This window comes from Danio rerio, chromosome 3 (genome assembly GCF_049306965.1).
Source record: "Danio rerio strain Tuebingen ecotype United States chromosome 3, GRCz12tu, whole genome shotgun sequence".
NCBI lineage: Eukaryota > Metazoa > Chordata > Actinopteri > Cypriniformes > Danionidae > Danio > Danio rerio.
Window position 1 is genome coordinate 31,424,644 of NC_133178.1, and position 16,604 is coordinate 31,441,247.

The window sequence follows — 16,604 nt, forward strand, 5'->3', positions numbered from 1 at the left end:
AGTGCTGCTGCTGTGGAAGACATAACTAAAAACACATCCTGTTGACTCACGTTGCATTTAGATTGAGCAACTTGACGTCTCTTTAATGAGGACACCAGCATTTGTCATCACTGTATACTGCTTTTATGAGGGGGTAAAGATGACACTATATCTTCATGCCGTAGACATAGGCCTGTCACGATATCTGTACAATACATTGCTCCAAAATATTTTGCGATTAACTAAATTATTGTCATTTTAAGACTCATAATTATACGACGGCAGAATGACAATATAATATCACAATGGAAGTACACTCATCCAAAGAACACATAGTTTTTTTATTCTTAAGAATATTTCATTTAATTATAGTCATTTTAACAGTTGAATAATTAGGCATATGAAAATGCATATATCCTGAACAAATAAATAATAATAAATGTCAGGCACCCACTTGAAAATATACTATAGTAATTTATATTAAATACCATAGTGTTTTTTTTAAACTATACTGACACTGACATATCCAGTAGAGACAGAGAGGTTGTGTATTAAGCTAAAATGCTGCTAGAACTTTTTTTTATGTATGGGCGATATACAGTCACTGGCCACTTTATTAGGTACACCTTACTAGTGCCGGGTTGGACCCCCTTTTGCCTCCTTTGTAGCATAGATTGAACAAGGTACTGGAAATATTCCTCAGATTTTGGTCCATATTGTCATGATAGCATTATCACGCAGTTGCTGCAGATTCTACGATGTGAATCTCCCATTCCACCACATCCCAAGGGAGCTCTATTAGATTGAGATCTAGTGACTGTGGAGGCCATTTGAGTACAGTGAACTTATTGACATGTTCAAGAATCCAGTCTGAGATGATTCGCGCTTTATGACATTGTGTGTTATTCTACTGTAAGTAGCCATCAGAAGTTGGGTACACTGTGGATGAACTTGGCCAACAACAATACTCAGGTAGGCTGTGGCATTGACACGATGCTCAATTGTTACTAATTTGCCCAATGTGTGCCAAGATATATCCCCCAAACCATTACACCACCACCACCACCTAAACTGTTGTAACAAGGCAGGATGCATACATGCTTTTATGTTGTTGATGCCAAATTCTGAGCCTAGCATCTGAATGTTGCAGCAAAAATCAATATTCATCAGCCCAGGCAAAGTTTTTCCAATCTTCTATTGTCCAGTTTTGGTGAACCTGTGCGAATTGTAGCCTCAGTTTCCTGTTCTTAGCTGATAGGAGCGGCACCCGGTGTGGCCTTCTGCTGCTGTAGACCATCCGCCTCAAGGTTGGAAGTGTTGTGCGTTCAGAGATGCTCTTCTGCATAGTTTGGTTATAATGAGTGATTATTAGAGTTACTGTTGCCTTTCTATCAGCTCAAACAAGTCTGGCTATTCTCATCTGACCATGTCTACATGCCTAAATGCATTGAGTTGCTGCCATGTGATTGGCTCATTAGAAATTTGCGTTAACGAGCAGTTGAACAGGACATGTCCATGTGTTGTGCAATAAGTTGATAAATCGATTATTGTGACAGGCCTATGTGGACAAGGACTTGTATATATATTTAGAAAAAATAACAATAATGTAGTTGCCTTCAAATTTAAATGTTATAACCTCACACAACTGATTGTGTTCACAAAAAGTATGTTGTGGTCAACACAAACCATATGTTGGTTTCGTTGGAATTGAATTTTCAGTGTAGATTGGGTCTTAGATAAAGCATGGTTTTTCAAGATATGCACATTTTTCTGCCTCTCCATGTCAACATACAGACATGCGTTGCTGTTCAAAAGTTTAGCATTTTCTTTTGTTGTTGAAAGTCATTCTCAGTTATGTCTCACCAAGGCAGCGCTGAGCAAAAGAATAACAGGTGCAGGATTTACTCAGAATTTGCAAGTACATTTCACAACCACTAAAAAATAAAGAACACTGAATTAAGCCTCATTTAAAACAAAAAAAAAGTTGCAAATAGTTTACTCTTGTAAAACATTATATAAGGCTTACCGCGGTTTAAAAAAGTAAAGGTTTTAAAACTGGCAAAACTTTCTATTATACCATTCTTAAGGTATATATAAGGATTTTTATGTGTTTTTTTTTAAATGTGTTGTAAATAAATGTGTCTTTCTGAAACTAATGGAGAGCAGAAGTCAATAATCTGTTTTAATTATTTAGCCTGACATGTTTACTGTTCTAAAATATTATGAATGTTTCCTAAAATGTATTTTGTTCAATGGGAGAAAGGTTTTGTAATTTTTAACATTTAAAAAGAACTTATTTTAGAGCAGTAATCAATATGGAGTTAAATATTTTTGATTGAATAATAAAGAAACAAAACTAACTCCATATTATCATAATACTGTGATGAACGGGAAACCTTGATATTATTATCCAAGGTTATCATATCGTCAGAAACGTATACTGGACCATGCCTATGCTAGCAATCTTTATTTTATTTATAACTTTGCATGCAAACATTTTACACGCACATAAGTTGCCTTATATGTGTCACATCTGCCATAGTGGAACAAATTAAAAACTTGTCTGTGACTCGACAGTGTTGACAATCATACATATATACCCTGTAAAAAAATCTGTAAATTGACAGTTTTCTGTATTTTGAGATTCATTTTTTCACTTATGGATGCTTTTAAAGTGCATTACGGGGCCTTGATCTTTCCTCTAAAAGCTTTCGATGTTAAAAAGTTTGAAAAATTTACTATTGTTGACATTTTTAATAGTTTACTGTAATAATATTGTCTGGGCGACCCGGTGGTGCAGTAGGTAGTGCTGTTGCCTCACAGCAAGAAGGTTGCTGGTTCGAGCCTCGGCTGGGTCAGTTGCCGTTTCTGTGTGGAGTTTGCATGTTCTCCCTGTGTTCACGTGGGTTTCCGCTGGGTGCTCTGGTTTCCCCCACAGTCCAAAGACATGCAGTACAGGTGAATTGGGTAAGCTAAATTGTCCGTTGTGTATGAGTGTGTATGGATGTTTCCCAGAGATGGGTTGCAGCTGGAAGGGCATCCGCTGCGTAAAACATATGCTGGATAAGATGGCGGTTCATTCCGCTGTGGCGACCCCAGATTAATAAAGGGACTAAGCCGAAAAAAAAATGAACAAATTATATATTGTCTGGTTGGTGTTGTAAATTACGGTACAAAAACCTGGTAATAAGCTTCCAGTAGATTTTATGTTATTTTACAAACTTAAATCTCTGTATATTATTTTTGAAATAATATATTGTCTCAAACTACTAAAACGTCTATAAAAGTTACTCTGTTTAAACTGCAGTTGAATATTCAACATCACAAGTGGACAGCGCAGAGATAAAACTCCCAAAACTCCCAAAATGCAATTCACAAAATACAAAAGCTGTTAATTAACAGATACGTTTTACAGTGTATAAATGTCTAAATCTGCAATATGCTTCAGCATATGAATTTATTAATGTAGTAATTAATTGTGGCATAAATGTATGCATATCTTGTGATCTTTGATATAATGGATTTTGTAGCTAGTTACAGTTTATTATTTACATTTAGGATTATTTTTAGGTCAAAACTGACCAGATGAGTGACTTTATGTTATCTCTTCGCATTTATATCAGGAATGTATGATATATGTTTCTTTATTTAACTAGATAAAAACCCTTTGAGATCAAGACCTCATTTACTAATATGGCTTCATTCTCTTCCATCTGTTTATCCCACATCTCTTTTTGTCCTTTCATTGAAGCCATTGTTGCTGTGTCCCTGTTTAATTAAGGATTGGCTGGATTAGCAGTTTGAGAAAGCCTTAATCTGTTTAGGTCACCGAGACACAGTGGACCAGAGAAGAGCTGAGTGTAATCACACAGAGAGCCAGAGAACAGATGAACCTGAGTTAGTTAGTTTACAGCCGTGACAAATACTATTCAGACACCAGGTTTTAGATGGATGGTGAAGGTGTGAAGGAGCCGCACAGTGAAGATGAGATGGAGCACGAGTTATCCTCTGATGACCAAGCAGAGAGAGATGAGGATGAAGCTGAAGACGATGAGGAGGAGATGGCAGATGCACAGGACAGAGGAGGCCTGAGGAACGTGGAGGACTGGAATGGCTTTATTTCTGGAGGACCAGCGGCTGAAGAAGAGGCGCTGCTGGACTGGAAACCCGGCGACCCTGTGACTCCTCAGTATGTCCTTAGACTGCCAGGATACACGGATGGTGAGGGCAAGAACAAAGCTGCTTATTTCTGTGTGTTTCTTCTTTAATGCAACACTGTACTGATGTTTGCTGTTAATGGTTATTTGTGCAGACTACATGTGCTCCCCAGAAGACAACATCTACAATATTAGCTTCTCACGCTTCAAAATAAGAGATCTGGAAGGTGGATGTGTCATCTTGGATCTAAAACGACATTGTCCAACAGGTATGATAGATCTAAGGGGATAGTTCACATAAAAATTTAAATTCTGTAATTTTAGACACACCTTTAACTTGTTTCGAACCAGTTTATTTTTATTTAGAACAAAAAAATCACTGCTGGAAACCTTGACTTGTCTTGGCTAGATTGACCTACATAGTATTTCCCTACTATGGATGTCAATACTTGCTGGTTTCCAAAAGTCCTCATTATACCTTCCCTTGTGTTTGTCAGAACAAAAAAAAATCTCAAAAAGTGATTTACCTATGTACCGGTTCATTTTTGTTAGTAACAAAAATGAGAAGTCAAGGATGACAGATGCCCTCTAATGGACATTTGTTGCACTAACATTTATCAAATGTATTTCATCCTGCTTTTCACTAAATCTCATCACCAGTGTTGTTTCAGTATTTATATACTATTTATATATTATTGATTTAATTCAATTTTTATGTTATTTTAATTTTAGTTTTTTAAAACTTAAGTTGTTGTGACTGCATACACGATTTAAAATATACTATAATGTTGATTTTAATCTTATTATATTTTAGCATTGTAGTGTAGGTGTGTGTTTGTGTGTGTCATATATATATATGAACACTCACCGGCCACTTTAATAGTCACACCTAACTAGTGCCGGGTTGGACCCCCTTTTGCCTTTAGAACTGCTTTAATCCTTTGTGGCATTGATTCAACAAGGTACTGAAAATATTCCTCAGAGATTTTAGTCCATAGACATGATAGCATCACGCAGTTGCTGCAGATTTGTCGGCTGCACATCCATGATGCAAATCTCACCGTTCCACCACATCCCAAAGGTGCTCTATTGGATGGAGATCTGGTGACGGTGGAGGCCATTTGAGTACAGTGAACTCATTGTCATGTTCAAGAAAACAGTCTGAGATGATTCACACTTAATGACATGCCGTATAATCATGCTGAAAGTAACCATCAGTAGATGGGAAAACTGTGGTCATAAAGGAATGGACATGGTCTGCAACAATACTTCAGTAGGCTGTGGTGTTGATGCTCAGTTGGTACTAATGGGCCCAAAGTGTGCCAAGAAAACATCCCCCACACCATTACACCACCACCACCAGCCAGAACTGTTAATACAAGGCATGATGGATCCATGCTTTCATGTTGTTGACATAAGATTCTGACCCTACCATCCGACTGTTGCAGCAGAAATCGAGACTCATCCGACCAGCAAACTTTTTCCAATCTTCTTTTGTCCAATTTTGGTAAGTCTGTGCGAATTGTACCCTCCGTTTCCTGTTCTTAGCTGATATGAGTGGCACTCTTCTGCATACCTCGGTTTTAATGAGTGGTTATTTGAGTTACTGTTGTTTTTCTATCAGCTTGAACCAGTCTGGCCATTCTCCTCTGACCTCTGGCATCAACAAGGCATTTGTGCCTACAGAACTGCTGCTCACTGCATATTGTCTTTTTTTTGGACCGTACTCTGTAAACCCTAGAGATGGTTGTACTTGAAAATTCCAGTAAATCAGCAGTTTCTGAAATACTCAGACCAGCCCATCTAGAATTAACAACCATGTCTGATGCTCAGTGTGAACTACAAAAGATTATCTTGTCTACATTCCTAAATGCATTGAGTTGCTGCCATGTGATTGGCTGATTAGAAATTTGTGTTAACGAGCAGTTGGACAGGTGTACCTAATAAAGTGGCCGTTGAGTGCGCGCACACACAAACACACACCCATATATATATATATATATATATATATTTATTTATTTATTTATTTATTTATACAGCAGTTCTGTCTGGTTCTCGGACCTGATTGGCTGATAGCATATATATTTAAGTAATATCAGCACCCGTACAGCCTCTTTACCCTTGTGTTTTACTCCGCTCACATACAGCCGGCAAAAAGCAGACACTACAGATCTAAAGTTTAAAAGATGCTTGCTCAGCTGTTTAACTGTCAGCTTATGATTTGAATCCAAGACGAAAGAAAGTAGTTCTCTAATACAAAAGGGTTTTTGAGACTCTCCATGTTTGATTTTGTTTTTAAATACACAATTATGCCGTCAAAGTGTTGTATAAACGCAATATCACACTCGTAGCAGTGCGATATGGCTGTATATCGCACTGGTAGGGGCACTAAGGCACTCGGCCTGCGGCCTAGTGCCAATGCACGCCTCCCACCAGTGCGGATATACAGCCATATCGCACTGCTACGAGTGTGACATTGCTCATATATATATATATATATATATATATATATATATATATATATATATATATATATATATATATATATATATATATATATATTCCAATTTATTTTCAGATCATTCAAACAATTTTAATAGTTTTAGTAAACAATATCATCACTGTGCTAAATATAATCTAAATTGACCTCTTCTCGTTGTTTCTCTCACAGAAATAAAGGATATGATAGAGCTGGATGCTGGCCGTTTCATTCAGTATCATTTCAGTCCAGCTTTTCTAAATCTCAGGGAGATTGGAGCCATGTAAGTCTTGTTTTAGAGTTGATCAAAATACTCAATCTGAATCAGTAACACATTTGTAAAACACTGAACTTCTGAACAGGCTTGAGTTCACAGTGGGCGGAAAAGCAGTGAACAAGTTTCGTCTGATCGAGAAGCATTACTTCAGGGATCTTCTGCTCAAGACGTTTGACTTTGAGATCGGCTTCTGTATCCCACACAGCAGAAACACCTGTGAACACATCTACTGCTTACCAGACCTGGATCCACACACCAGTGAGCAACACGCACTTTCAAATAGGCTTGAAGAAGTGAACATTTGAGCACATGTAAATGTCCATGTCAACACCCTTCTGTTTATTTTTTCTGCAGTTGAGGAGATGATCAATCACCCATTTGAGACGCGCTCAGACAGCTTCTACTTCGCCAACAACACGCTGATCATGCATCATAAGGCTGAATATTCCTTCAGTCAGGGGCTGCAGAACAACCAAAACCAAAGCTAGACTCTTCGCCATTAGGCAGTGTGAACCACAGCAGTTCTAAATAATAAACACAATAGTGCTGTACATTGGGTTTTGTAAATCTTATGCATGAACTAGACAAAGGCATGTCTTTGTTACCTTGTGTTTTTGCTTGGGAGATGTTGTGTTGCTTTCACAGTATTAACATAATAAAATAAATGAAAAATTCAGCAAATACTCCTTTGTGTTTTGTTAAGTTGCAGGAATATACAGGGTAAAGGGAAGCATAGATGATGATAAAGAGTGCAAACATCTTGAGGATCCATTACAAGACCAGTTTATTATTTTATCGCAATTATTGTTTCCCTTTTTATTCTCCTTTACTGAAGCTCTTAAACATCCTGTCTATTTTTATCACCACACAATACACAGGATCCTCTCCTCTTATCAGGGGGTCTTTTACGACCACAGAGTGATGATAAGACATAGGACCTTGTGCCCTTTTTAATACCTCAACGCAAACATTTTCTAAGCTAATGTATGATGATTATTCAGCAGTCATTATTCTCCAGTTTTCAGTGTCCCCCAATCCTTCAGAAAAACATTTTGTATTATTAGCAATGTGGACAGCAGATGTGTTTTCAGAACCTAAAACAGGTCAAGTGCCCTCTTTAATATTTCAAATACATGTTCTTCTCAGTGATAGTTAAAAAGTGATTCGTAAAATGTCACCAAAGGACTTTGGTTTTAGTGTGGTGTGTAAAGTTTCATACAGTGAATGACATTTTAGTGGCTGTAGTAAAAACATATTAGTGTTGGTGATTTTAGTTACCTCCTCACATTTGTTTTACATTGCTTCATGTTCTATTTTAAGTTCCATTAGGGAATTCAAGCTGTGATGAGGGGTCACAGGTGTTTTCATAGGGTCACACATTTAGAGGATGCTCACACTGAGAGGAAGAGAGAGGAATACAGAGAGGGTTCAGGACAGAAGTATTCATCAAAACAACAGCCAGTCTCTCGAGAAGAAATCTGAAACAGGACAACGCGACTGGATGATGAATTTACTGTAGTTTTCTGTTAGATTTTGATATAGTTGGAGATTATTTTAGTAGTTTAGTTTCGCATGTTCACACGTTTTGTGGTGGATTTCTTGTGGAGAAGATCTTTTGTTTGTCACACTGATGACCACTGCTCTCACAGTGACCAGCGCCGCGCTTCTCTGTGTTGTGTGCGCGCGACCCGCGTTGATGCCTGACCAGTATGCTCGAGGAGTGGTATGGATATTCTCCCCTCTTTAGAGTGTGTGTGGTTTAACCTTATACCAATATAATTACTATTATAATTACTATTATAATTACTTATACAAATAATTACTAGCATGTACTAGTTCACTATCTACATATTGTTTTATGTGATTTATGATGATGACTTGATCCTGTTGTTTATTGCAATGAGAAGTATTGTCTGTTTTTGTCATTGTATGAAGAGGCAACTTTTCATTTTTAAGGAATTTTTTTTGTACATTTTTTACTTTTCAGGATTTAGTTTAGTATTTTTTTTATTTATTTATTTGTTTGTTTGTTTGTTTGTTTGTTTGTTTGTTTTTGTGTGTGTATGTAGGACTGGCTGATTCGGTATGGGTATTTACAGTCTCCAGATACTCTGATTGGTGGTCTTCAGACCAAGGAGAGTATTGAAGAAGCTGTCCGCAAAATGCAACGATTTGCTGGCATCGAAGAGACTGGGAACTTGGGTAACAGTTTATTATTGCACCCACAGTTGAGGACACAATTATTAGCCCTCATGTGCAATATTTATTCTTTTTCAAACATGTTTCAAGTGATATTATAGTGTTTCCTATAATATTTTTTTGTTCTGGGGAAAGTCTTATTTGTTTTATTTTGGCTAGAATAAAAGCAGTTTTCCATTTTTTATTCTATTATAACTATACAATGACTTGGCTTAATTACCAAATTTGACTAGTTAACATAATCAACCTAGCAAAGTCTTTAAATTAGACTTTAAGCTGAACACTGATGTCTTGAAAAATAGTAAAATATAAATTTTTGTCGTCATGGCAAAGATGAAAGAAATCAGTTAATAGAAAATTTTTATTTAAACTATTATGTTTAGAAATGTGTTTTTAATGTCAATTAATAAACTATACTGTATATATCTGTAATGCATTTGTTTCTTTTTTTCATGAATAAAATTTTAACCTTTTTTCTGCTGTCAGAAATTCTGATGATTCCCTTTTGTCAAATTGCAGATCAGAAGACTTTAGAAATGATGGGCAGACCTCGTTGCTCTCTCCCAGACACCATCAGCTTTGAAGAGCTGCTGAAAAGAAACAGGAGAGGTAAAAACAAGGTGATGATGAAGAAGAAGAGATACACTCTGCCAAAGATGAGATGGGACAAGACTGATATAACATGGAGGTGCGATCGTTAAATCTCCTGCAGTACATTATTTGCATTACAGAAAAAGTTACTATAATCTCTAAGTTATTTTATCATTTACATTGAAAACTTTTAAATGAGTTCTGTTTTGTTTTTCCAAGAAATTAAATTCATTTGATTAATTTTAGTAAGTAAAAGGCACTCTAAAATGACCTTTTCCTTATTCTTTTGAATTGTTTTTGACTGCATTTTAAGTAAATAATTTGGTTATAAAACATGTACATATATATGACATAAAATAACCTTATGAGTCCATTGAACCTATGTTAATAGTTTGGACAACTTACAAAATCAAGTTAGAACATGATTAACTTAGTTTAATGAGTTACAATGAACTAAAAACATATGCTGTCATGACTAACTGACCCAAAAATAGTTTACAGTGCGGGTTACATTTTTTAATAAGGATTTCCTTTAATTTACCCAAATGTGGGTTAAAACAACCTAAGCATTTTTAAAGTGCACTGTTAAAAAATCCTGAACAATTTATGGTAAAAGCTGTTAAAAATGCAGCACTGGTATATATAAAAAAATAATAATCCAGGCTTCCACACAATTCCTTCATGTTGTCACAACACAAACCGATTAAGTTAGCTAAATTGTTTTTACAAATTTAAGTGGACTGAACCTAAAACAATTAAGTTGTCTCAAAAAATCTCAAGAATTTTGATGTTTTAGCTCATTTTAAATACGTTTAAACAAGCAACCCTTTTTTGAGTGTGTGATTAAGAGAGATTTACCATAAAAAACTAGATAGATTAATTTGATTAAAATTAGCTTGCTTCAGTATTTATTTCTTTTTTAAATGTGTTTGAATAACGCATTTTCAATATTATGACATTTATTATAGGTGACAATGTTACAGTATACAACATTGTATATTTTCATTATTTCATACAATAATACAGGTGACACACAGCTAAAATAAATATGCTGTCAAGTAATCCCATGTCTTTCCCCTTTTTTCACCAGCATGCAAGATTTTCCACCTCCCTCAGTGTCTCCTGCTCTAAATCCAGGTCTGGTGAGGCTTATTTTGGGCAATGCCCTGCGAGTGTGGAGTGAAAACACACCTCTGCGTTTCCACTACTCTCCAGATGAACCATCGCCACAGACAGACATCACAGTCACTTTTACCAGTGGCTACCATGAGGACGGCTATCCATTCGATGGCAAGGGTGGAGCTCTGGCACATGCCTTCTTCCCAGGTAAAGGAGATCTCGCTGGAGACACACACTTTGATGCTGAAGAGAGCTGGACGTATGGAGGTAAACTCAATATCATTCATATTGCATGCTTTTGTGTCTCATCATCATACACAGATCGTCATATCTGAGTGCTTTAAAAAACACATGCTGCTTAATTCCTGCAGACTGGAGCAGCGACTCAGATTTATTCACAGTCGCAGTGCATGAGTTTGGTCACGCTTTAGGCCTGTTTCACTCCTCCTCCAGTGACTCCATCATGAAGCCGTATTACTTTAGTCCTGTGGGAGAGATGAACAGCTACAGCTTAACCGCTGTTGACAGACTGGGAATTCAGGCGCTGTATGGTACTCTCATATGCATAAAACTTTTATATGTGATCCACGTTTCAGTTATTTCAGTCAGACATGTGCCAGAGTTTATCCAGTATATTGCTTTAAATGAACACACACAATAATGTTATTGTGGGCACTTCAAAATAATATAAATGATAATGTCTGCATTTTTATCTGCAAGTATTATTAATAATTTTCAAGCACACTTTAGTATCTTTTTCTGTCCAATTAAAAGGAATTACTGCATGAAATTTGCTATACAGTTTTTAAGTTTTGTGTATTTATGTTGTTGATATCAATTAAATTATTATGATATCAATTAAATGGCCAAAAAAAAAATTTGCCTAATATTTACTCACCCTCAAGTGGTGCCAAACCTTTATGAGTTTCATTATTCTGGTGAACAGCAAAGATATTTTGATGGAATGTTAAAAACCGGTAACCAATGACATCCACAGTAAGAAAAAATAATTTTTGGAAACATTATTATATTATATTATATTATATTATATTATATTATATTATATTATATTATATTATATTATATTATATTATATTATATTATATTATATTATATTATATGTTCATTTTACATGTATACAGGAAAACAACACAATTTGAAACCACCTCCATCTGTTGCTGCTCCCACTACTTATCCGACCCAGTTTTCCACCACTTATCTTCTACATCCTCCCTATTAGTGAGTAACACTGTTGTCATAACAGGTTTGACAGTAATATCATTTATTGTCCTAAATGTTTTTCTCTCTTTTTAAGTCCACCAGACTCTGCCGATCGATGTCAGGGAGGTTATGATGCCGTTGCTAATATCAGAGCAGAGATTTTTTTCTTTAGAGGTATGATGTTTGTGTGTGTATGTGGATTATAGTACCATTCAAAATATTTCTGAACTTTTTTTTTTAATTTGTGTTTAAAAAAACACAAATTTACCACTCAATTTAAAAACCACAAAAAACACAAGTTTACCACTCAAATTTCATAGAGAAATACACCACTCTAACCTCTAGTGTTAGCCTATACAGACAAATAGTTACAGCAGTCAGTTAAAATGTAAGTTTAAAGGTTAGTGCAGCCTTACTTTGACTATGCTCCAGCCTTTTGGTATAGCTGTTGTTCTAAAAAAAAGAAAAACTAAATTACAGACTGCCCAAAATAAGTTGTGTAGAATTGTTATGAAAGTACCTCCACTGACACATTTGAATATTGAGATTATAGTAAAATTAATTTTTGAAAAGTTAAAAAAAGGGTAACTTTTGTGAAATAAGTGATGGTGTTTAAGATTTTAAAGAAAATGGTAGCAAAATATTTTATTGATTATTATGTTTTGGTTTGTGAGGTACACTGTCATTCTACAAGAGCGAGTAGCAGGGTTATTTATCCTTGTAGATTTAGGAGTGAAACAGGTAGAAATTCTTTTTTGTGTACTACTGTAGCTCTGTTGCTTGGGATGAAAGGAGTTTTAAGGAGACTCAGTTTGAGAGTGTTTTTAGAAGGGAAATTATAAAGTGGTTGTTTTATACTTGAAGTTGAGCATTTCTTGTTGTGCTTAGTTGCTGAGCTGATGATGTTTGCACTCCATTTATGATTTGCTCGTTCAAGAATATCGAGGACCACAATGGAAATAAGGCGATGGCTTTTTTTGTGTATTTTATCCTTGACAGTTTTTAAAATATGTATGAATTAGTCTAACTGGACTTGCTTGTATATTTTTGGTTAAAATTGTCAAGTAAAATCATCACCAAAAGAAGCATATATTTGATCTGAAAATATAGTAAAACAGTAATATTTTAAAACATTTTCACAAAGTGTTTTTAAATATATTTTAAAATTTAAAAATATAAGTAATTCCTTTGTGACAGGTGTGGAAATATAAATTTTTATCATCTAATTTCAAATTAACAATAATCTACGTATAACTGAAAAGTTATATTCTTTGGTTTTTAATTATATACTTTCATTAACATCCCAGCTAGGAGGGACATTTAACCTTTATCTCTCTGACTACAGGCTAAGCCAATGTAATGCAATTATCAGTTTCACAGCATGGGGTGTCTATTGTTTTCTCTTTTCGATCAAATGGTCAGGCGGTTTCTGTCTCCAGAACATGATGAGATCAAAGCCTGAAAGAGCAGTTTACCCTGCCGACCACAACCCTTAATTTGCATGCTTTGTTTAGCCAAATCCCCTCCTCCTAAGAACACAATATAGACATGAAATCTTTGTCTTAATTCAGACTTTTTGCAGACTTGTGTGAGACTTGTGAGAGACTTGTGAAAGAACTTGCAGACTGCGGACCTCTAGTAGGCTCTTGCAGACACATTGGACACCTTGAAGACGCTGTATGACTGCAGATTAACCAACACGTCTCAATAAAGGAATTCTGCTTGTTTCGAGTCTCCTGGACTGGGTTCTCTCTTCTTTTCACTCATTTATTTTTTTTTTACAACACAGGCTAGTTGTACAGCATTGTTGTCTTCAGTGTAACCTCTTCAATGACAAAGATATTCTGTGATCATCTGCTGCTTAAACCATATTTTTGTTATTATAAAGGTTGACAACAATTGTAAATAAAATATTATTTTGCAAACTGTTCTACTTTTTTTCAGAATGATGAACTGAGCTTTAAAAAAACGTCATTGATTTGAAATAATTCATATTTTGTAACATTAGAAATATCTTTGGGGTCACATTTGATTGATTTAATGAATCCTTGCTGAATATAGTTATCTACTATGTACATTTTTTACTTGTATTATACTGTAAACGTATTTAACAGTATTCAGTTGAAATCAGAATTATTAGCCCTCCTGAATTATTACCCCCCCCTGTTTCTTTTTTCTCCAATTTCTGTTTAACAGAGAGAATATTTTTTCAACAAATTTCTAAACATAATAGTTTTAATAACTCATTTTTAATAGTTGATTTATTTTATCTTTGCCATGATGACAGTAAATAATATGTGACTAGACATTTTTCAAAACACTTCTACACAGCTTAAAGTGACATTTAAAGGATTAACTAGGTTAATTAGATTAACTAAGCAGGTTAGGGCAATTAGACAAGTTATTGTATAACAATGGTTTGTTCTGTTGACTTTCGATAGAAAATATAGCTTAAAGGGGCTAATAATATTGACCTTAAACTTTTTTTTTTATTATTAAAAACTGCTTTTATTCTAGCCAAAATAAAACAAAGAAGACTTTCTCCAGAAAACAAATATTTTAAGACATACTATAAAAATGACCTTGTTCTGTTAAACATCATTTGGCAAATTAAAAAAAAAAAAAAAAAAAGAGGGGTTAATAATTCTGACATCAACTGTAAGTAAATGTATAAAAGTGCAAGTAAACGTGAACGTATACTCTTCAGGTTATCCTCACACAACATTACAAGTGGAAATGTATTATGTTTTTAAACGAATTAAAGGAAAAAATTTATCGATATTCACCATTTATCAGGTCAACATTTTTGGAGGGTAGATCATTCAGGCTCATTGCTGTCCTCGACTCCAGCTCTGATCCACAGCTTCTGGATTGGTTTGCCTCCAGATACAGCCAGGGTTGATGCAGCATATGAGAGAAGAGATGGACATATTGTATTCTTTATTGGTAAGAAATCCTTACCAATTGTAACCAAAAATGTAAAAAAAAATGTAAATGAGTATGAGCATGTGCGAGGTTGATCAAGTAAACCTAACATTAAGGTGGTATAGAAGTTGCTACAGACTTTTATTTCAGTGTGACGTAATTTCAACAGAATATTGAGTAGGGGGTGGGGGTTTTATTTTTGCGCTCCTCCTGTTATTTTTTACTCACAGAAAACTAACAACTGGGGCATGGCTAAGCCAATCTTGCCAGAGCCATCAAACTGACACCACAGCCCTTCCTGAGAGGAAGCAAATGGTCTGAATTTGATTAAGATTAACAAAATATTAAAATAATCTTAATTATTTACCCACAGAACTTGTGCTCTAGCAAAATAAACATTGTACATTTTTAGTCATTCATTTAATTTTTCTTCGGCTCAGTCCCTTTATTCATCAGGGGTCGCAACAGCGGAATGAATTGCATTCCAGCTGCAACCCAGCACTGGAAAACATCCATACACACTCATTCCCACACATACCCTACGGCCAATTTAGTTTTTTCAATTAACCTATTGCACATGTTTTTTGACTGTGGAAACCCACACCAACACAGGGAGAACATGCAAACTCCACACAGAAATGCCAACTGACCCAGCCGAGGCTTGAACCAGCGACTTCCAAGCTTTGTTATTCCGAGATAACAACCTCTGAATCTAATAACACAGGCTCATCCAAGTACAACATCTTGACTGTCAGTGAATACGTTCACATCCATATATACAGTATGCCTGTGCCTGTCTGTCTCTGTCACTGTTTTTAACTGCTTGCTGCCATTTTGTGATGATAAGAGTTAGTATATGCTATTTTGTTTTTATTTCTGTCAGCTTTGCCTTTAATTACAGATTTAGTAAGGTATTTTAAAATATAATGGCTCTTTTTGCAATTAGTAATGTAATAAGCGGGATAAAATACATCCAGGTGGTTGTTTTTGCTGAAAAAAAAACCAAATAAAGACCACCTGGATGTACTTTATCACTTGCTTATAAATCCTGTATAATATATTTATATTGAAAAATAAAAACATTTCTGAAATGTTTAGCAAAACTGAATTGAAAGAATGCAACACATATAGAAATATTTGATAGTGACAAAAGTGAAAATTGTACAGTGGTCTTTTTTAATCTCGACTATGTTGCATTGTGGTCTTTAACAGGTAATCAGTACTGGGTTTTTAGGAACACAATGGCCCTGCCTGGGTATCCACGACAGCTTTCAGACTGGGGTTTACACACTGCAGCAGGACAGCTTGCTGAAAGTGTGGAGGCAGTGTTTGTGTGGCCACACAATGGGAAGACGTATGTGTTCAGCAGTGGACTGTACTGGAGGTTTGATGAGGCAGGAGGAGAGAGGAAGATGGAGGAAGGCTATCCCAAGCCAGCCGCCATCTGGGGGATGCCCTCTCACCCAGATGATATCATCGCATTTCTAGATGGTAAGATGTGTCTTTTGTCATTCATTCATTTATTTTCTTTTCAGCTTAGCCCCTTTATTAATCTGGGGTCGCCACAGCTTATCCAGCATATGTTTAATGTAGCAGATGCCCTTCCAACCACAACCCATCACTGGGAAACATTCATACACACGCATTCACACACATA

At 35.6% G+C, this 16,604-nt stretch overlaps 1 protein-coding gene across 9 annotated transcripts in view; it reads left to right on the forward strand.

The window, feature by feature from the left end:
- mmp25a (matrix metallopeptidase 25a) overlaps positions 1 to 16,604 on the forward strand; it is a 35,600-nt gene that overhangs the window by 17,813 nt on the left and 1,183 nt on the right. Inside the window, exons 1-10 of one of the 9 annotated variants that reach the window (XM_073944594.1) lie at positions 8,407 to 8,615; positions 8,962 to 9,094; positions 9,611 to 9,779; positions 10,773 to 10,819; positions 10,898 to 11,068; positions 11,173 to 11,352; positions 11,944 to 12,040; positions 12,117 to 12,196; positions 14,819 to 14,968; positions 16,160 to 16,438. In XM_073944594.1, coding sequence (XP_073800695.1) covers positions 8,523 to 8,615; positions 8,962 to 9,094; positions 9,611 to 9,779; positions 10,773 to 10,819; positions 10,898 to 11,068; positions 11,173 to 11,352; positions 11,944 to 12,040; positions 12,117 to 12,196; positions 14,819 to 14,968; positions 16,160 to 16,438 — 1,399 coding nt within the window. In that variant the 5' untranslated portion in view covers positions 8,407 to 8,522. Of the gene's footprint in view, positions 1 to 3,730; positions 4,201 to 4,291; positions 4,406 to 6,807; positions 6,899 to 6,977; positions 7,151 to 7,246; positions 7,574 to 8,309; positions 8,616 to 8,961; positions 9,095 to 9,610; positions 9,780 to 10,772; positions 11,069 to 11,172; positions 11,353 to 11,943; positions 12,041 to 12,116; positions 12,197 to 14,818; positions 14,969 to 16,159; positions 16,439 to 16,604 lie in introns of those variants that run through there. The other 8 variants (XM_073944595.1, XM_021471453.3, XM_073944593.1 and 5 more) reach the window with 8 other exon arrangements.